At 37.6% G+C, this 22,501-nt stretch overlaps 1 protein-coding gene across 1 annotated transcript in view; it reads right to left on the reverse strand.

Annotated features, from left to right (window-relative positions):
* The window catches only part of Znf236 (zinc finger protein 236), a gene marked incomplete at its 5' end in the record, with an annotated part of 117,689 nt that extends 99,507 nt beyond the window's left edge, over window positions 1-18,182 (reverse strand). The window contains 3 exons of the mRNA XM_033757385.1: window positions 5,723-5,887; window positions 7,844-7,986; window positions 18,158-18,182. Coding sequence (XP_033613276.1) covers window positions 5,723-5,887; window positions 7,844-7,986; window positions 18,158-18,182 — 333 coding nt within the window. The remainder of the gene's footprint in view (window positions 1-5,722; window positions 5,888-7,843; window positions 7,987-18,157) is intronic.
* Between the last annotated feature and the right edge of the window lie 4,319 nt (window positions 18,183-22,501).

The raw sequence follows: 22,501 nt of genomic DNA on the forward strand, positions 1-22,501 counted from the left end.
ATGCCATTTTAGGGAGTGGCTGAACCCTGGACTCAGCGTAGCCAAGGGTTGGCTCCCAAAGAGGAGATAAGGCACAACCTCAGGACACACCCAGAATCAGGAAGCCAAGGCCAGGATAGCAGAAGACACCCAAACTGCTGTAGGCTGAGCAAGTCAAGCCCCAACCACAGAAAGAGGGGCCAGGATCAGCCTGAATTTCTGTGGAGCTGAAAGTACCAGAATTGGCAGCCTACCTTAATCCTGCTACAGGCTTGCAGGGTTCATCCAGGACAGATTTGGGTTCTGTGTGCCTCCTTTCTCTACCAAAGACAGTGGAGACATCCCCTGAATCAGACTACCACAAAACTATAGACTCCAAAAGATAACCACAGGCTTGAAATCACAGAAACATTTTTTTCTCTCTCTCTTTCTCTTTGCTTTGTCTTTTTTCTCAAATGTTTGTAATTATTCTTTCCTAATTTGGGGGGTGGGGGGGTGACCAGGGATCAAACTCTGATCTTTCTGCTTGCGAAGCAGGAGGCAGAACCACTAAGCTAAATCCCTGGCCCTATTTTTTCATAAGTTTGAACATTGTTTTTTTAGATTTTTTTGGCTTTGTTTAGTCCTTGTTTGTCTTTTCCTTCTTCCTTTCCTTCCTGTCTTTTTCACCAGTCTCCCAAAGCTTGGGGAATCTTCCTTTGTTTTTCAGCCTTGCTTCCAATCTCCTCTTCTTCTATTTCTCTATTTTTCCCCTCTTATTCCTTTTAAATTTTCTTCCCTGAGAGTACAATTGCCCTATTGAGGGGATATTTGCTGTATATAATTTTATCTTATTTCTGACTTTGTAATGTAATGATAAATCTTGTACCATGGCTTATAGGTGACAAATTAACAGTTCTCACAGCTTGTCATTTTCTACATTGTATTTGATGCTACTGTTATTATTGATTGTACTACTTTAGCTAAAGTGACACGGTTCAGTTGATTTTCCTTGTATACCAATAGCAAGATTGGGGTTCATAAAAAATACCATAGGCCACTGTCAGAGAACTTGGGGCTAGGCCAAATAGGCAGCAACTTCTCATCCCTAATAAACTTAGAGGCAGAATCTTGGGACAGACTGAAAAGCCAAAAGCCAGCAACATCTAGAAAAATATCTCGGAGAAGTAGTTATTTCCTAAGGAGATCTCGATAATAGTAAGCTAGCTACCATAAGCAATTTACAAGCGTCAATGCAGAAAACAAATTAAAAGAAACAGAAAATGAGAAGAAACGAAAGCAGGATGCAGCCCCCGACCTCCAGCTTACTCAAGGTAATTCCAGGTATCATTAAGGTGGAAGAAATCAAAAGTAACCCAACTGAACTTTCTGAAATGGTAGCACCAGAAGAAAGCAGATAAATGAGGTTCTAGGAAAAAAACTCAAAAATAATTTTGCAGATAAGTAAAGAAATGATGATCATAATGAAGAACATGGACAGAGAATCTAGAATAGATACAGATTAACAAACAAACAAAAAAACACAACAGGACCTTAGGAAAGTGATGGAGAGCATGAATGCCCAACGTAGAAAAGAACTGGATTGCATAAAACAGATTCAAACAGATATCCAGGGAATTAAAAATTCTATGGAAAGAATCAACCAATGTAAGGATAGAATATCATGTCTAGAAGACAGGTTTGCAGTTAGCAAACATCAAATGAAAAACTTATTAAAAATACCAAGGATCATTAAAAAATAAAAACAACAGCTGCTAGATGATGAAACAAGAATAACATAAGACTAATAGTAAGCACTGAAAAATCGGAAGATAGCACAGGGCTCAGGATTTAGTTCAGTGGCACTGCACCTGCCTCACAAGTGCAAGGACCTGAGTTCAATTCCTGGTATTAAAAAAAAAATTATAGCAAAAAGGACATTAAAAAAAAACCTGTTCACAGAAGTAAAGGCAGAAAACTTCCTAAGCATGGAAATAGAATTTGAGATACAGGTAAGTGAGGTGTGCAGATCTCCAAATGGCCATGATAACAAAAAAACTACACCAAAGCATATAAGAGTAAAGACTCCAGAAATTCAACACAAGTACAGAGTATGAAAAGCTGTTAGAGAAAAGAAACAGGGCCAGAGATTTAGCTCAATGGTTCCACCAACTGCCTCTCAAACACAAGGTCCCAAGTTCAATCCCCAGTACCAAAAAAAAAAAGGAAGAAATAAATCAATAAATCATCTATAAAGGAAAGCCCATTAGCATCACAACAGACTTCTCAACACAAACCCTCAAGTCAAAGAGGGTTTGAAATAAAGTATTTCAAGCCACAAAAAAGAAAATCACTTTCAACCCAGACTGATGTACCCCCGTAAAATTATCTTTCAAGATCAATGGAGAAATAAGGTATTTTTATGATAAAGAATGCCAGATGAAATTCATGAACAACTAATCAGCAGTACAAAATATTCTTAAGGATATGTTAGAAAAAGACAATGAAGTCAATAATTCCGAGAATTCCAACAGAATAAATCCACTAGGCAAGGCAAGTAAGTTAACAAAAGGGAAAGGGAACTGACAACAGATGCAAATTAAAACAACACTGAAATTCCACCTCATTCCAGAAAGAAATGGCTATTATCAATCAACCAATAATAAATGCTGGCAGGGATGTGAGGAAAAAGGAATCCTTCTCCACTGTTGGTGGGAGTATAGACTGGTACAACCACTCTACTGATGTGGAAATCAGTAGAGATTTCTCAAAAGATAAAAACTAGAGGTTCCATTCAATCTAGCTATTATTCCCCTTCTTGATGTCTTCCCAAAATAATTAAAAATATCATAACAATAATATATGCATGCTCATGTTTACAGAAGTACAGTTTGTAATAGCCGAATCTTGGAAACAGCCCAAATGCCCATCAACCAATGAATGGATAAAGAGGATGTGGTTTTTGGATACAGTGGAGTACTATTCTGCATAAAGAAGAATAAGCTTGAGACATTTCTGGCTAAATGGATGGACCTTGAGACCATACTCTTAAGTGAAACAAATCAGACACACGTGTTTAAATATCACAGTGTTTCTCTGGTGTGAGAAATGTAAAGTGTAAATAAGGACCAAAATGTATAATAGATATTGAGAAATGAGAAAAAAAATGTTCAAATGAGAAGAGGAATGGGGGGGTGAAAAGAAAGAAGGGACAAGGAAAAAAAGAGAATAGAAGGAAAAAAGTGGAAACAAAGCTTTAGGAGGGGAATGGGAAAAAAAGAAGCACGATATACCATGTACAGGTACACACTCCCTATGATAAATGTTACCATTACTTATATCAAAAATATATCAATAAAAAATAAATAAAAATAAAAATGAAACCATGGTCATCTCTAATAATTAAAGCTTTTCTAATAATTTAAAATTTAGATACCATCAAACTGTTTTCCAAAGAGATTTTATAAATACTTTGTTTTCTCTTCAGATCATATAAATCTTTTGCCTTTTACCAAAGAGATTTTATCAGTTTATACTCCAGCTAATAAATACTGCATAAGTTGAATAAGAGGCATTCGTATATAATAAGTCGTGTACAATAAATTCAATGAGAAGCATTCTACAGTGAAGGTACAAATCAGCATGTGCCTTCCAGAATATAATGTGGCATTCTATATGGAAACTGAAAAAGAAAGGCATATTTCTTAATTCATTAATCTGAATGAAAGAAATAAATCCTATAGAAATAAAGATTCATAAAAAGATCCATATACAAAGATTTATCATTTATAACACTGAAAAAATATTAATGACCAATAAAATGATTAGATATTATTATGCTAAGTCCAAATGCAGAAAATTTTAATAAAGGAATTTAAAATAGTAACAAGGAAAACACTCATGATCCAATAAGTGAAAAGAGAATACATACATCTAAGGCATAATAACAGGGAACAGGTAACTTATAAAACAGACTGTACAAAGTAGCACGTCACATAAAGTCTATATAATGCAGAGTGAGTGTGTATACAAAGCAGCCTGAAAGACTATACATGCGTATCTCCAAGTGGTGTCATTACAGGTGCTTTTAAATTTTTTTAATTAATTTTTAATTTACAAGTAAAATTATGTATATAAAGTCATTATTTCACATACTTTTTTGTGGTGAGAAAACAAAGTCTACTCTTTCACCAATTTTGAAATATACAATACATTACTGCTTTTAGTTGTAGGTGCCATAACACAAAATAAATCTTTTGAATTTATTCCTCCTGCCTAACTGAATTTTGTGGCCACTGACCAAAACTTTGTGGTCTAGCCACACCCTGAACCTCTGGTAATACTATTCTACTGTTTCTATGAACTCAACTTTTTTATACTCCAATAGGATGCTTTTATGACACTTCTGTTTCTTTTTCCAAAATTATTACTAATATAGTAAGATTTTAAAATATAAAAATACATTACCTTAAAATAAGAATCAAAAGTATTTTTAAAAAGGACACAACCCCAAGTAGAAACTATGAGCTCGATTTTTAGGATGTAAGTTTTACATATATGCAACCTAGACACTTTTTGGGGGGTTTTTTGGTACCAGGGATCAAACTCAGGACCTTATGTTTTCAAGACAGGCAGCAGTACCACTGAGCAAATCCCTGGCCCACACTATATGTGTTTTTGTCTCTCAAGAAGAAAATATACCAAATAGTGATGGTAATTATCTCAAAATTAGAAATGACTTTTATTTTCTCCTCTTATCTTCAATTTCCACAACAATCAGGGAAGGAGGGGCAGGAGGAATATAGTTTCAACTCAACAGCCACTTACACTTCAAATTAGGCCCATTCAACCATCCATAGTTCTTTAAAGTAGTGATTCATGAGACAGGGATGTAGCTCAGTGGTACAGCACCTACCTGGCAAGCATGAGGCCCTGAGTTCGATTTCTGCTACAAAAACAAAAAAGTTGTGGTTCTTAAAATTGTCCCAAGACTCTGGTCTGTGATACTTTTAGGATCAGCCACTGTTCTGACATCATGAATGTCTTCTCTCCAATTCCTGCGAGTCAGGGGACCCAGGAGCCAAGCAAGAGATTATATCATTTACATCAGCAGAAAAGCTACTTTTGCACTGCAGAATTCTACAAAAGTTAGTTTCTGGTTGGGGGAGGGAACAACAGGGAAAAACCCCTGCCAACCAATGTAGACATGCTTCATCCCTCAAATGTACTATACACCAATATGTCTCTACCACAAGGTACTGATGGAAGCCAAAAAAATAAAATATTTTATCAGTAAACTAGAGATTTTTTGAGACAAATTTAATGACACTCATTGGCTATTTAAAATCTATAAGAAAAGAAGGGGAGAGGAAAGGAAATAAGGGAAAAGAAAAAATGTGAAAAAATGGAAACAAAGTCTTTGTAAGTAGGGAAGGGTGAAGGGGGTGAAGGGAGGATAGGGGTACAGGTAAATAAGAACCAAGATATATCATGTAAAGGTACAAGGTCCCAATGCTAAATGTAACTATATTGCTTGCTTTCAATGTACAAATAAACTTTATGAGGGGAAAAAAAAAAGAATTCTCAGAAGAAGGGGAAGGAGAACTTAAACAGATTTTTAAAGGGTAAAGTTGAACAAATAATAAATTTAAAATATCACAAGCCAAAAAAATCTATAAGGAAAGCTTTAAAGCTAGTTTAAACCTCAAATTCTTGTAATGATTATGTGTTTTACTAATTAGTGAAGCATGTGCAAAATAATTACCTCTTCCTTTTCATGGAGCATAATATGCGCTTTGAGACTAGCCACTCTGGAGAACTTCTTGTTACACACAGGGCAAGTAGGGTCTTCCGCATTGTGGGTACATTTATGAAGTGTCAAGTTGAATTCAACATTAAATGTTTGGGGGCACTGATCACATCGATGTGGCTATTTGGGGAGAAAAGTAAAGAAACCACTGAAATATAATCATTCCACAGGTGCCTGTTCAATGAACATTATTAAAATATTAACAAGTACCAGGCCAGGGATTTAGCTCAGTGACACCACACCTCCCCCAAAAGGGCAAGGTTGATATATATATCACAATATCACAATGTACACACATTTTGAAGTCTCTTCTAGACCTGAGTGAATACATCTAAAAGGGACACCATAAAACTGCTGCATGATTTCTAAAAGGATTTTTTTTTAAGACACACAATATCACAATGTACACACATTTTGAAGTCTCTTCTAGACCTGAGTCAATACATCTAAAAGGGACACCATAAAACTGCTGCATGATTTCTAAAAGGATTTTTTTTTAAGACTGAGTTTTGTTATGTAGTTCCGGCTGGCCTCAAATTCACAGTGATCCTCCTGCCTCAGACTCCTAAACCCTGAGATTACAGGCCTGTGCCTATAAACCTGGCTCAAAGAATTATAAACAAAATATATATTTACCGAAAATATTTCTACTATGAAATGTTACATACAAATGTATCTAGTTATAGTCTCTATGAAAACAGATGTGAGCAGCTTCAGCTCATTACTTTTCCTTCTGTTTCTGACCAACTCATTGTTACCACTTCAAATAAAATATACAACCATATAGATTTTTAGTAGAGTCCAACTGGAAGATAGTCTCTTACTTACTGGTAAAAAGCCAACACAACCCCATGTGGTTCTCTCTAAAGTACAGACTCTAACCTTTTGGACTGTCCAGCAAGGACAGCCCTCCCTACCTGTAAGCATGTTCTCAGGACTGAGCAGGAAGTGACTCCCTGAGCCCTGAGAGGAGAGCAGGCATTTCTGCCTATCCCCCAGGTTACATAAGACGACCAGAGAAAAGTCAGCACAATTATAGTTTTTAACTGCTACTTTCCATCCAACAGGCAAAGCCTTCCGCTAGAGTAGACACTAATATTCCTTGTTTTTTTTTGTTGTTGTTGTTTTAGACACTAACAATCTTGACATACCTACAAGGGGTACCAAAAAAAGGATTCAAAGCTCTACTTAAGACAGTATTGCATAGGCAAAGTTAGCCAGACTCAGTTTTCTCTATGGGAACACTAAAAAGTTGAATAAACAAACAAATAGAGAAGACAGGAAACCAGGAGCTACACTTTTAGAGTTGGAGACTGGGACGGGGACAAGACGGAGGAGGGAGAAAAAGAGAAAGGGGCAATGGGATGAAAAAAGATAAAGATATGTAAAACTCATGTATCAATTTCCCAAAGCAAATTCCACCATACTATATAATACTAATAGGCACAAAAAAGAAAATTAAAAATATTTTCTAAAAAGACAATCTAGGGGCTGGCACACAGCTTGGTGGTACAATGTGTGCATGCTTACTACACATAAGGCTCTAGGGTTTAGCCCCAGCACCAAAATAAATAAATAAAGATAGTACAGTACTGCTGCTCCCTGCTGAATGATCTAAAATATCCACAACACCATGCAAGACCACTTGAGGATAAAACTCCTTGCTGGACAGCTGGGCGTGACAGTACACACCTGTAATCCCAGCACTCAGGAGGCTCAAGCAGGAGGATTACAGCAAGTTGAAAGCCAGCCTGGGCTATGTAGTCAGTTCAAAGTCAGCCTGAACTATTTAATGAAACCCTGCCTCAAAACAACAAACTGCTATTCAGTCATTTAGGAAATTGAAACTACTGACAATTTTGAAAATATTTCCACTCATAATATTTGTCCACTCATAAATAACTTTGATACATTTACTAAGACAGGCCTTAAAAAAATCAAAATGTTTATACAAAATAAAATATCCTACAAATTAATATTCTTTAGGTAAGAAAAATTTAGATTTTATATATTGATTTTTATAATACCTCCAGTTTCAATGCTCATGTTCATGACACTCCTTTTAAAAATACTTACCTTGTCATTTCGCTCATGATCCCTCATGTGGCGTTGAAACTGGGACTCTTTAGGAAAAGACAGCAGACAGATTTCACATTTATGGAAGTTTGGAACTGGACAGTCATAATCAGTGTTCTCCGCATCCAATGTTAAAACTCCATCTATGAAATTGGATGAGTACAGACAATAAATGCCAGTTGCTATTCTCACCGTATAAATAAAGCTACGTTATTTGGTTATTATTTTACAACCTAATTATGCCAGAGACTTATGAGAAATTTTAGATGAGACTAGTATGCTGAATACTTTTATAATGGGCATTGTCTTAAAATTAGAAATGAGGTATGCTGAGGCCAGGCGTGGTGGCACATGCCTCTAATCCCAGCACTCGGAAGGCTGAGGCAGGAGGATGCTGTGAGTTCAAAACCAGTCTAGACTACAGAGTGAGTTCCAGGTCAGTCTCAAATAAATAGTGAGATCCTGTCTCAAAAAAAAAAAAAAAAAAAAAAAAAAAAAAAAAAAAGAAATGAGATATGTTGAGATGAGTAACATGGGACAAGAGCACTCTAAATACTGGTTGGCAGGATTGCTATTAACCAGAAAAATTTCCTGAGGCTTCACAGCCATATGCACAAGGCACCAAAATAAGGGTGTTTTTTGTTTTGTAACTTTAAAGACTCAAACCCTTGCAAAGTCACTAGGAACGATTTCATCTCTAAGTAACCTTGAAAGTGTACCAAACTGCCCAGCAAAAGAAACCACCAACAAAATGAAGAGACAACCACAGCATGGGAAAAAATTTTAGTAGCTACTCTCCATACAAAAGATTAATACCTACAAGATATAAAGACCTCAAAAGAAATCAGACTCCCCAAATTTAAAGATCCAACCCAAAGATGGTCATCTGAAAACAAATATACACTTTTCAGATGAAAAAGTACAAACAGCAAATAAATATATGAAAAAATGTTCAACATCACTGGTCATTTGAAAAATGCAAATTTAAAACAACACTGAGATTCCATCTCACTCCAGAAAGAAATCCACCAATGATAAATGCTAGTAAGGCTGTAGGGGAAAAAAAAAGGTTTCTCCATTGTTGGTGGGAGTGTAAATTAGTACAACCACTATGAAAATTGGCATGGAGATTCCTCAAAAAACTAAAGCTAGAGGTTCCATTTGACCCAGCTGTTCTCCTTCTAGGTGTCTTCCCAAAAGAGTTAAGCATCATACCACAGTGATATATGCATACCCATGTTTATAGCAGCACAATTTACAACAAATAATTTTAGCAACAGTCCATATGCCCATCAACTGATGAATGGATAAAGAAAATGTAGTATTTATATACAATGGAGTATTAGTCTGCCATAAAGGACAATCTTCGGCCATATTTAGATAATCGGATGCGAGACAATAAGTTTAAGTGAAATAAATCAGACACACAAGTTTAAATATTACACTCTTTCATCTGAGAAACTCAAAGGGTAAATAAGGAGCAAAATGGAGGACAGATATTGGGAAGTAGCAGAATGTGTTCAAATGAGAAGGGGAAGGGGGGAGGAATACATGGAAAAAAAGCTAGTTTATACCTAAAATTCTTCTAATGATTATATGTGTTTTACCAATTAGCAAAGCACATGCAAAATAATTACAAATTCCCTATGAAGAATGTGATCATTATCTATGGCAAAGATGTTATTAATAAAAATAAACAAATAAAAAACAACAAAGAGAAAGTGTACCAACAAGCCGCAAAGCTTTTTAAAACACTCAGTAAACTATAATAGTAGAAACATAAAAGCCTTTAAATGCTAATTCATTAACTTAATCTATCTTTGAAAACTGCTGCACAGCAAGCTTAAATCAAAAGAAAAAACTTCTCCTCTCATAAAGTCATGATTTACAAAGACAAGAGACTGCAATGCCTTAGCAAATGTTTCCAAAAATGGCTTCAATGAAAAATAAATAAATACATACATACATACATACATACATATTAAAAAGAAAAGGGTTTCAATGAACACATCTAAGAAAAGCTTAAAAGTATTTTCAAATAAGAATATGACAGTAGAGCATGTTGGGGCAGGAGGATCTTAAATTTAAGCCTAGTCTAGGCAACTCCATGGGACCCTAACTCAAAATTTATAAATGAATGAATGCTTTAAAAGGCCTGGGTACCCGGCATGGTGGCGCACACCTGTAATCCCAGCACTTGGGAGGCTGAAACAGGAGGATTGCTGTGAGTTTGAGACCAGCCTGGGCTACACAGTGAGTTCCAAGTCAGTCACATCTACATAGTGAGACCCTGTCTCAAAAAAAAAAAAAAAAAAAAAAAAGAGGCCTGGGACTCAATCCCTACTACTGGGGGGAGACAAGAAATACAACAAATAACATAAAGGAAATCACAAAATTTGTCAAAAATGTCAGAAAATAAAGATGTCCTAAGTCAAATTTGATCCAAACACATCAGAAATCTGGACTATGGTGGGGGCTGAACTTAAGACCCAAGAAGCTAAAGAAAGTCTCTACTTCTTCAAAGAACTGGTGAACACAGGCATTTGGTGTTTCTTGCAGATCTTCACAGTCCTGTGTAGAGAACACAGTCTGGGTGTCATTCCAGCACCTGCCACATCTCCTGGCTAAGGCAGAATGTGATTGTGTTAAACTAGAAGGATAGAAGTGCACAAAACAGAAGTGGGACAGAGGCAGGTTCAAATAATTCCGCAGGCCCTTGAGAAAAAGGCCAAATGCCCAGGTTCAAGAAATATTACTGTAATTCAAAAGACTGCAACTTCACTGGATGCACTGGTGCACACCTGTGTGCCCAACACTAAGACTGAGGCAGGATTGCCACAAGTTTGGAGGCCAGCCTGGGGTACACAATGAGTTCAAGGCCCAAGTGAAATACATAGTAAGATCCATCTCAAAAAACAAAAAACAAAAAACAAAAAAAAAAACCCTGCAACTTCACACATTAAAAGTCTACTGAGGGCTGGGGATTTAGCTCAGGGTTCCACTGGCTGCTTTGCAAGCACAAGGTCCTGAGTTCAATCCCTGGTACTACCCAGAAAAACCCATTTATTAACAACATTCATGTAGACCAAACTTCCAGAATTTCTACACTAAACTACTACAAAAAATATTTACTGATTATTCAAGCCTAATTAAAATGATTGTTGGAACCATATCAACTAATATATTATTCCCTTTGGAAAAGTTTCTAATGTAGTAAGAAAAAATGACTTCTAGTTAAATATGTGTTGAAAATTATGTTTTAAAAATTCAGTAGTAAAAAATAAAATAAAAACAAATAGGGTAAAATAAAATTTCAGTAAAGGTTGAATGCATGGCCAGGTGTGATAGCACACGCCTGTAATCCTAGAACTAGGCTGAGGAAGGAGGATCGCTGTGAGTTCAAGGACAGCCTGGGCTACATGGTGAGTTCAAACCAGTCTGAACTATGTAGCGAGAACCTGTCTCAAATTAATAACAAGTAATAAAAAAAGATTAAATGTAGCAATAAAAGAGATCCTGGACCTAATTTCTAAAATACAAAATTTTTAAAAATAAATAAATAAATAAAATACAAAATTAAAGCCAAGCACAGTGGCACATATCTGTAATCTTAGCTACTGAGTAAGATGACACAAGAGGATGGTGAGTTAGAGGACAGCCCGGGCAACTTAGGAGGACTCCATCTCTAAATAAATGAATAAGTACAAAGTTAAAAAGCTATTTCAGAATATAGAAAATAATTTTCACAGCTTCTAAGCTTCTTAATATATTATCCAAAAATGAAAAGGAACTTAAGTTGCAACTGACAGATAAAAGCCTAAGAGAAAGCCAAGCATGTTGGTGCATACCTATAATCTCAGTGCTATGGAAGGCTGAGGCAGGGGGATCACAAATTGAAACCCAGCCTGGGCAACTCAGCTATGCTAGGCTCTGTTTCAAATAGAAAATAAAAAGGGCCTAGGGATGTACCTTGGTGTGAAGGCTCTGAGTTAAATCACTAGTACTGAGAGAAAAAAAAAAGCCTCAAAGACATGAAATGATCCTTTTTTTTTTTCAGTACCAGTAATCAAACTCAGGACCTTGCGCTTGCCAGACAGGCATGGTGCTACTGAGCTAAATCCCCAGACCATGATCCATTTTTAATTTGAAAAATGATGTTTTATTTATAAACTAAGATTTTTCTGAAATATGTCCTAAGAGGCAAGACTTCCCTTATGCAACAAAGTTCAACATAATTAATTAAATTTTCAGTAAGCCCCTTCTTCCAAAGAGTGATGACATGACATTAATTTGGTACCAAGACAAACATAATAAAGTATGACTGGAGCCAGGTACAGTAGTGCAGATCTATAATCTGAGCTACTCAGGAAGCTGAGGCAGGAGGATCAAAAGTTTAAAGCCAAACTGAATAATTGAGCAAGACCCTGTCTCAAAATTTTAAAAGTACTGAAGATGTAGCTCAGTGGTAGAGCACGTGCCTAGCAGGTGCAAGGCCCTGCAATCAATCCCCACTATTGAAAGAAAAAGAAAAAAAAAAAAGTGACTGGAAAAAAACAAATAGCTTTAGTTTCCACATTGAGCATAACATTATAATCCAAAGCACCTCTAGACTGTTAATCTTCTTGGGACCACCCTTCTGTACTCAAGAACCGATCCACCAAAGACTTCCTCCCCAACTGGGTGTCTCGGCCATCTGCACTGCCTTCCCTTCCTGTCTGCTCAGTCCCTCTGTTGACATCTGTGCCCTCTGCCTCACACCTTTTGTACCCCATCTCTTCAAGTTCATTCACATTTTTGGCCCCCAGACTATGTGTGGTTTAGAAAGAAGGCTACTGAATTAGAATAAATCAAACTCAGGACCTTGCGCTTGCCAGACAGGCATGGTGCTACTGAGCTAAATCCCCAGACCATGATCCATTTTTAATTTGAAAAATGATGTTTTATTTATAAACTAAGATTTTTCTGAAATATGTCCTAAGAGGCAAGACTTCCCTTATGCAACAAAGTTCAACATAATTAATTAAATTTTCAGTAAGCCCCTTCTTCCAAAGAGTGATGACATGACATTAATTTGGTACCAAGACAAACATAATAAAGTATGACTGGAGCCAGGTACAGTAGTGCAGATCTATAATCTGAGCTACTCAGGAAGCTGAGGCAGGAGGATCAAAAGTTTAAAGCCAAACTGAATAATTGAGCAAGACCCTGTCTCAAAATTTTAAAAGTACTGAAGATGTAGCTCAGTGGTAGAGCACGTGCCTAGCAGGTGCAAGGCCCTGCAATCAATCCCCACTATTGAAAGAAAAAGAAAAAAAAAAAAGTGACTGGAAAAAAACAAATAGCTTTAGTTTCCACATTGAGCATAACATTATAATCCAAAGCACCTCTAGACTGTTAATCTTCTTGGGACCACCCTTCTGTACTCAAGAACCGATCCACCAAAGACTTCCTCCCCAACTGGGTGTCTCGGCCATCTGCACTGCCTTCCCTTCCTGTCTGCTCAGTCCCTCTGTTGACATCTGTGCCCTCTGCCTCACACCTTTTGTACCCCATCTCTTCAAGTTCATTCACATTTTTGGCCCCCAGACTATGTGTGGTTTAGAAAGAAGGCTACTGAATTAGAATGTCCTTTGGTGAGGGATCTGAACCTAGAGGAGGCCAAAGGTGGACACCCCAAATCTGTTACACCTAATGTTAACTGCCACTGTCCTGCAGTCTCTGCAGCCACAGAGGCTGTCAGATTTTTTAAAGGATAAGCGATCTGAGAAAGACATGATCAACTGAGTGGCAGCCTCATGGTGGGCCTGCCTTTCTAAGAACAGCTGCATTTTCTTATACTTGTATTAATACATATTAACTGCATATATTAAGAAAATTCATTATATTTCCACACATACATACAATGAACACTAATCATATGCAGTTACCCTTTTTTCACCTTCACTCCCCACACCCACCCCCCTTGCTCCCTTCCCTTCCTAGTCCCTGGTAATTACTATCCTACTTTCAGGTTTTTTCTTTTTTTTTAGTTTCCAAGCAGTATCTGTCTTTCTGTGTCTGACTTATTTCACTTAACATGATATGCTCCAGTTCCACCCATTTTGCTGCCCATGACAGGATATTATTCTTTTCTATGGTTGAATAATATTCCATTCCCTTCCTTTTGTGCAGAGAAAGTAAACTAGTATATCCATTATGAAAATCAGTATGGCGATTCCTCCAAAAACTAAAAACAGGATAACCTATTTGATCCAGCTTTACCATTCCTTGGTATATTCTTGAAAGAATTAAAGACAGTGTATGCCAGTGATATACACATTCATGTTTACAGTGTCACAATCTACAAAAGCTAAGCTGTGGAAGTAGCACAGATGCTCATGAATAAATGAATAAAGAAACTGTGGTACATATAAACAATAGAGTATTACATAGTCACAAGGAATGAAATAACATCATTTGCAGGAAAATGAATGGAACTGGAAACCATGTTAACTAAAATAAACTAGTCTAGAATGTTAAATAGCGCCGTGTTTTCTCTTATATAAGGAATGTAAAGGAATAAATAAGTAAAAGGGCTAGGAATTTAGCTCAGTGGTTCTGGCACCTGCTTCGCAAGTGCAAGGACCCGAGTTCGACCCCCGGTACTGGGGTGGGGGGGAAGTAAAGGACAGATGACATGAGTCTAGAAGGTGGACTTTTAAAGATGAGGAAGAAACTCAGGAGGAGAAAAGAAAAGGAGATGGTAAAGATAAAAATACAATCACAATATGTAATATGTGTGTATCAATATACCCAAAACAAATCTCATTATTATATATTGCTAATATGTACTAATAAAAAGGCAAGAGCAATGAAAGAAAGAGAGAGAGAAAGAGAATGGCAGACAATCCTTGAAATGCATTCAGTGGAAAAAAGCAGTATGTTCTGAATTTTAACATCTCTTTAAGTGGGCAGTCCAGTGATAAAACATGCACTGCTTGTGTTTATATAAAATACCTCTTCATAAAACTACAGAAAAAAAAATATTGACACTGGTTACCTGAATAAAATCTGACTGGGTGACTGGGGGCTAGGAAGGAAGACTAGCACAATCATCACTGTTGAGTTTTGAACCACAATAACACATTACTTATTCAAAAAGTATTGAACTAGGGCCAGGGATTTAGCTCAATGGTTCTGGCACCTGCCTTGCAAGTGCAAGGGCCCAAGTTCAATCCCTGATACCAAAAAAAAAAAAAGTATTACACTACAGAGAAGCGGGTGGCGGGTTGCATCATACAGTCCCTGCCCTTCCTGCATAGCTAAGGAAACTAAGGCTCCAGGGAAACTAAATCTCTTGATCAAAATCTCACAACCATTGATAGAAGTAGAACTAATTTTCATTTCCATGGGCCCCTCCTAATTATGCTTCCTCTCCTCTCATGTTGATGGCTTCTAAAATGACAGCCCAGTCTCTTCTACATGTGCATAGTGTAAGGACAATAGATGAATGCGGATTTTAACATTCCATGCCAGTGTATAAGAGTAAACCTACACACGTTCTTTCAGTATAAAATATATTCGACTAAGAGCCAAGCCAATGAACCCTAGTCATCAAAAGCATGAGCAATTGGTCCGGGGATTTGGCTCAGTGGTTCTGGCGCCTGCCTCGCAAGCACAAAGACCTGAGTTCGATCCCCAGTACCAAAAAAAAAAAGCATTTCAATTAAATAATTATATTCTAAAATATTGGTATTCACCATTATAAATGATGATAAGAAATACATCAGTGACACAGAACTAAGACCAATACTGTTCAAAACTTATTAAACACCCTAATGATGTCACTTTACTTACATTTTTATGGCAAAGAATTTCCCAGGAACAAGCTCATCTTAACACAAGTGTGCATTCAATGCCCATTATGGCAGTATCTGTATTTGTATAAAGCCCTCCTTTTCTTTCCTCATATTGCTTTATTCCCTGTTGCTACTGCTAAAAGGTCTATCACCTGGCATTGAAACACATGCTTTAGTACATACAAGTTTATATTTCTGAGCAGGCTTTAAACTCAGGCAGATGTATATTCAAGTCGTACACAGTCATTATCCACGTTTAACAAAAATACAGCATGTTAAATTACAGCAAAATAAAACTTTAACTGTCCATAGCCTCATCTTCTACTAGAACACAGAATTCTATGATCACAAAGTCACGGGCCCTTTGCACAATCATTGTCCAGCAGTATATTACTGAACGTGGTACTTCCTTTGATGCAGGAAAAACTGATTTTCAATATGCAACATAATTTGCTTCTGTTACTGCCATCATTCTATTTCTCATTTTTACAATTTATGTTAGTGCTGACACAAGCACATTTACTCTCAGTAGGAATGTTAAAGTGTGTCATAAAGAACTGTAGAAAGCCTCTTCTGAGATCTAGTCCCCAGTCAAAAAAAACGTGTGTCTTTAAAACTAATACAAATGACTGAAATATGGATATATATGTCACAAGATGTGGAGCCAGATAACTTGAGGGCATCTCAGTCCTTCCAAGTGATTAGTTGTGGGTCTCTGGCAAATCAAATAATGTCTCTTCACCCAAAGAGGAAGATGATGATTTCTGTCTTACCTACTAACAAATCTGTAATGAAGGTCCTGTTTATATATGTAAACTTTTTTCAGTAACTTTTTATATTCATTAGGATGGCTAAAATTAAAGTACAAACAATAACAAGTATTGATGCAGCGATGGTACAACTGGAAATCTCATATACTCTTAGGGAGAGTGAAAGTTGCTAAACCATTCTGGAAAACTACTTGCCACCATTAACGAAAGTTAAATACTTACATACCTTTGAGTTTGGTAATTCTACTCCTAGGTATATCTCCAAAAGAAATGCACAGAAAAGATATGTTTAAATGTTCATAATGAAACTGTTTATAACAGACAGAAACTAAACACAAACGTCCTCCAAAAGTACAATGGATAAATACACTGGAGAAGTTCAGATACTAGACACTACTAAAAAAGGAAAATGAACAAAATGCTACTCTGTATAAAAATATGGATGTAAGAACATCTCACTTATTCACTGAAGAAACCAGACAAAAAAGACATTATACAGGCTTTAATTTTTTAAAAAATTTAATCTTTTAAAATCATTAGACAAATAGGTAAAAACTAACCTTGGTTGTTAGAAGTCAAAACAGTGGCTAGACTTACAAGGGCACTGCTTGGGATGGAGCATAACAGAGATGCATCGGGATGCAGTTAATGTCCTATTATGCTGGGCACTAATTGCATGAGCAAATTCTCTTGAAAATTAATTGACTAGCACATCACCGCAACTGCTGTTCTTCTCTGTATGTTAAATATCAATAAACTTAACTTAAAAGTAAACAGCTATTATGTACAATTTTATTTTGGATTCCAGTCTTTTTTCCTTGAGATTGAGAATTAGCTAACCATGGCCTAGCTTTTTGGTGAGCAAACTTTCACTTACCATAATCCATAGCAGCTCTCAGGCTACAAAAGCATATTTGACTGCTCTGGAGCCAGACAATCCACAGTGTCTAAAACAATTAAATATGGCTCTTTAGGGAAAAGGTCTGCTAATTCCTTCCTCAGGTACTCAGCCATGACTTATTTATCAGCTGCCCAGTACCAGTGCAAGCCCTGGTATTCCCAATGCCTTCCATACTTCAACGCTCTTCCCCCACAATACAGTGAGGTTTCATCATGCTAGAAGTACTGGGTTTTACATGAATTCTTTTCTTTTTTTTTTTTTGGTACCAGGGATCAAACTTGGGACCTTGCACTTGCGAGGCAGGCAGCGGAAACACTGAGCTAAATCACCAGCCCTTGTATGAATTATTTAACTATCATATTTACTCAAGCATAAGCTCCTTAAAGAAAATAAAGACTTTTGTCTTTGTCATGGGACAGAAAGACTGGCTGCTCTAAGTTAACAATCTTCAGAAAATTAATACTGCCAAAATAAGCAGTTATCTTTTTCACCACTGTACCTAAGATGTTACATTTTTAATCAGCTGCTGAATGCTCTGTCAAGTATTTTCAAGCTAATAATTACCAGAATGAGCATGAATACCTTAGTTTGCTATACAATGATGAACAACTACATATTTCTTACAAGTGTACAGAAATAGAGTTTTCAAAGTATGACATGTGCTACCAACTTGTGAGATAACTTTAAATAATTTATAATTATAAGGCTACATATTTCATGTGTCTATATATAATGGACACATCAAAACAGTGTAGAATTGGCATGAGGACAGATATACAGGCCAGCTGAACAGAAAAACACTCACCTACACCATCAACTGACTTTTTTTTGTTTGTACCAGGGATTGAATTCAGGTCCTTGAGCTTGTGAGACAGGCAGCGGCACCACTAAGCTAAATCCCCAGCCCTCATCTGACTTTTAACAAGAATGCCAAGATAGTTCAATTAAGAACACGCTCAAATTAAAAAAAAATAAAAACATAAGAAAAAAAGAACACTCTCTTTAAGAAATGGCTCTGAGTAAGTTGGTGGCTACACATAACAATGAACTGATCCTTAACCTTATACCACATAGAAAAGTTAATTCAAATTGGATCTAAGATTTCAACTTAAGAGCTAAAACTATAAGGGAACAGTTTCGTGACTGTGGCTTTGGCAATGGTTTATTAAATATGATACCAAAAGACATTATCAAAAAAGTGAAAAGATTAGCTACAGAATTGGAGGAAATACCCACAAACATTAGAGTTTAGAATTCAGAATATAAAGGAAGTTTTACAATTTAACACTTAAAGACAAACCACAAAATTTAAAAATGAACAAAAAACTGACATTTCTCCAAAAACATACAAATAGCCAAATACACAAAAGATATCATTAGAGAAATGTACAGTAAATCAAACCCACAAGATAGTATTTCACGATCTTTAAAACGGCCTAACCTAAATAAAAACAGAAAGTACCACTTTTCTTGTAATTGACCAAAAATAAAACCAAGTCACATATTCTTTTCACATGCACATGAAACATTTACAAAATATGACCACAGAACTTCAAACAAGCCTCAGCAAATTTCAAACTATAATGATTCAAGGTATGTTTTCTGATGACAATGTAATTAAAGTAAAAATCAACAACAAAAATGGCAATCTTGGGCCGGGGATTTAGCTCAGTGGTTCTACCACCTGCTTCACAAGCATAAGGTCTGGAGTTCAATCCCCTGTACCAAAAAAAAAAAAAAAAAAAAAAAATTAAAATCCCTAAATGTTTGGAAAAAAGCCACACCTTATTGAGGAATTTATGAGAAACCCAAATGGAAATTACAAAAGAATCTTGAACTTAAGGACAATAAAAATAAATCACATCAAAACTTTAGGGATGCAGTAAAAATTTCAACAGCCTTAACACATACAGCTGTAACATATAACTGAGAGATCATGCTCAGCCTATCAATCTACAGATGAGTTTTACTTCTGTCCTAAGCTCACTTCATATATGTGTTTTGGATAGGTCTATTCCTAGTTCTGGCTTTAAGTTTCAATTTTGACACCAGTTTCCCTAGGAAACCTACCTTCAAAGCCTGCTGCCTTCCATGCAGTGATTCCACCATTACCCCAACACTTCTCTCAACAGCAGAGATCAAGTCTCTGTTTCAACTTTGAACCCCCAGGCCTACAACAATTTCCACCTATTACAGTAAGTGCTCAAAAACAGCTGTAATCCTGGCAATTGGAGAGTTGTCCAACTTGCACAATATAGGGAGACACTGTCTTAAAAAATTTTTGTAAGGAAAATTTTAAAAAGCTGGTGATATAGTCCAGTGTAAAGACCCTGGATTCAATCTCCAGTACGGAGGGAAAAAAAAGAAAAAAGAAAAAAAAAAAAAAGGTCCTCGAACAAATGAATTCACCCAAAGAGCTTTGCACTTATTAAGGCAGAACAATAAAATACACAAATTGTCACAAATGCAGATCCATATCCCAACTCCAACACTTACTGGTTAGGTGGACCTTCCAAATCACTTAGCTTCTCTCAACTCCTCTTCTGCTATCTGTGGAAATCCCTACATACATTGCTGGTTTTCTAAAGAATAAAATTATAATGGGGTGACAAAATCATTTCAGATTATGAGACTCATTATTCAGAGTAACTAATATGGTAATAGTCCTCAAACATTTTGGTCTCAGGACCCATTTACATTCTCAAATATTACTTAAGCCCAAAATGACCTTCAGTTGATACAGGTTTTATCCAGTAATATTTTCCCTCTTAGAAGTTTGAGCAACTTTTAAAATATCTATTCATTTAAAATAGGTCTATTCCACTTTAACATGCATACATATTTTTATGAAAAAATAACAGTAAGAAGAGTCTCCCCAGCCCCAGCCCTCATTACTGAGGGATTGAACCCAGGGACTCTCTACCACGGAGATACTCCTTCAACCCTTTATTTTCTAGTTTCAGACAGGATCTCACTAAATAATTGACTATTGAACCACTGTGGAAGAGAATGACTGGTACAAAGCAGGACAAGTTACTTTTGGAGAAATCTGAGGACTGCAGAAGTTGCAGCACTTAGGGCTTCAGCAGGACAAAAGGAGGTGATGTGACAGGACAAGGTCAAAGGCCTCGAATGAAAAATGTGGCATTATGAGCAACATCAAAGAATGCATACTGGAGCACACAAGAGTGACAATGGCAAGTTCATTGAGGGTCCTGCACAGGTATGGGGCCTGTGTGATTGATAAGGATCCTGTGATGAGATTTATGTCAAAGGGAGGAGGAACCTATTCAACAGTTTTAATCAGGATGTGACTATCAGATTAAAGAGACCATCCAGGCAGAAAAGTGATGGATTTAAGGAAGACAAGACTAGTAGAGGGCAGGTGTGATGGTGTGTGCCTATAATCGCGGTACTTGGGAGGCTGAGGCAGGGGGATTGCAGCAAGTCTGAGGACAGCCTGGGCTACATGAGTTCAAGATCATCCTGAACTAGAGTGAGACCAAGTACCTCACCCCACAAGGGAGGGGGGGCATTTGGGAACACTTAAAAGACCCACCTTAAAGACTGAAGGATGGGGCAGACTCGAAACAAGGTTCTAAGAAGCTACAAGATTGTTATGAATTATTTAGATGAACTAAAATTATCCTTAGGTTTTGGGCTTGATAACTCAGGTAGGCAGTGATGCCATGTGGTAAGTAGGGGAGTACTGGGGCAGGAATAGGTTCCCAGTTTCAAGTCAATGTAATTTTTACATTCTCTTCTGTCTTCTTCTACACAGCTCGGTAATACTGCATTTGACATCGATCACTGCTGGCATATTAACCCAAAAAAAAAAAAATCAAACAGTAAAATAAGGTCAAAGTCAAAGCAGCAAGAGGCAAAAGGCTACCAGTCACTAGTGAAAATTCTGAGCAGTTATAATCCATTTAGAAATCAGCATTATCTGTCCTACTAGCCAGCCAGCACTGCTCCAAGCAATCCAGAAGAGTGACAGAAGTATGTAAACTCTTGCTGAAGTCATGTACACCTCCACGGCACTGCCCTCGTTTCCACATCTGTTAACTTCATCAAGTACAGTAGCAATATCTTTTCCTAAACTTGCATTGATACCTACCCATCACCTCCTTCTTTGTAAAGGCTTCTAAACTTAACATCGTCCTTTGTATTTCCAGACCTGACGTTATTCTGGCATCTGCATCTCTACTCCAGACTCCCAAGCTCATTACTGAGCTTTGGTGCACTTAATCCAAGGAAAGCCCAAAAATGAGTCACTAGCCAACACAGCCAGCTACAAGTATAAAGTCAAAAGGAAATGAAGACACTATCTAGCTCCCCTAAACAAATTCCTAGCCTGCATCTGCCTTCCAAGTAAGATTCTTTCCAAACCCTAAGAACCATCCTGACCACACAAACTGTCAGCGAGCACTCCAGCACCATGACGTACGGGTCTGAGCACTGACAGGTATTTCCCCAGGCCAGAAATGAAGCAATGTAATCACAGCACAGCTCTGTGCCTACCACATCACTCCATTCCACTTCCAAAAAGCACAGGATAAGTGGGTGTCTGTTTTCCCAATACAATAAAACCCCATCGTTCACACCAAACCGGGGGGGGGGGACTAAACCACCATTGTTGGGAAAGTGAGGGTATCTTTTTCATCATCACTTTGCCAGCTTTAAAACTGTATTTCCACCTCCTTGTACAACAAGTTATTTCATGAATTTGGCCAAGTACAACCAGGCACAAATGGCTGAGACAAACACTTCCTGGCGCCGTGTGCAGCAGAGTACCCAGCGGTCTTCCGAGCGCCGCCTCGGATAAAACTGGCGCCCCTTGAATGCTCGCCAGACACTCCAGAGGCTCGGCGGGGCAGCCTTCCGGGATAAGCCCGGTGCCTACTGTGCGCGCCCCGGCGCGGCGCAGAAGCTCGGGTCGGCCGGGCACAAATGGCTGAGACAAACACTTCCTGGCGCCGTGTGCAGCAGAGTACCCAGCGGTCTTCCGAGCGCCGCCTCGGATAAAACTGGCGCCCCTTGAATGCTCGCCAGACACTCCAGAGGCTCGGCGGGGCAGCCTTCCGGGATAAGCCCGGTGCCTACTGTGCGCGCCCCGGCGCGGCGCAGAAGCTCGGGTCGGCCGCGAGAG

Source organism: Fukomys damarensis, unplaced genomic scaffold (assembly GCF_012274545.1).
Source record: "Fukomys damarensis isolate Sample0158 unplaced genomic scaffold, DMR_v1.0_HiC HiC_scaffold_30, whole genome shotgun sequence".
Taxonomy (NCBI): domain Eukaryota; kingdom Metazoa; phylum Chordata; class Mammalia; order Rodentia; family Bathyergidae; genus Fukomys; species Fukomys damarensis.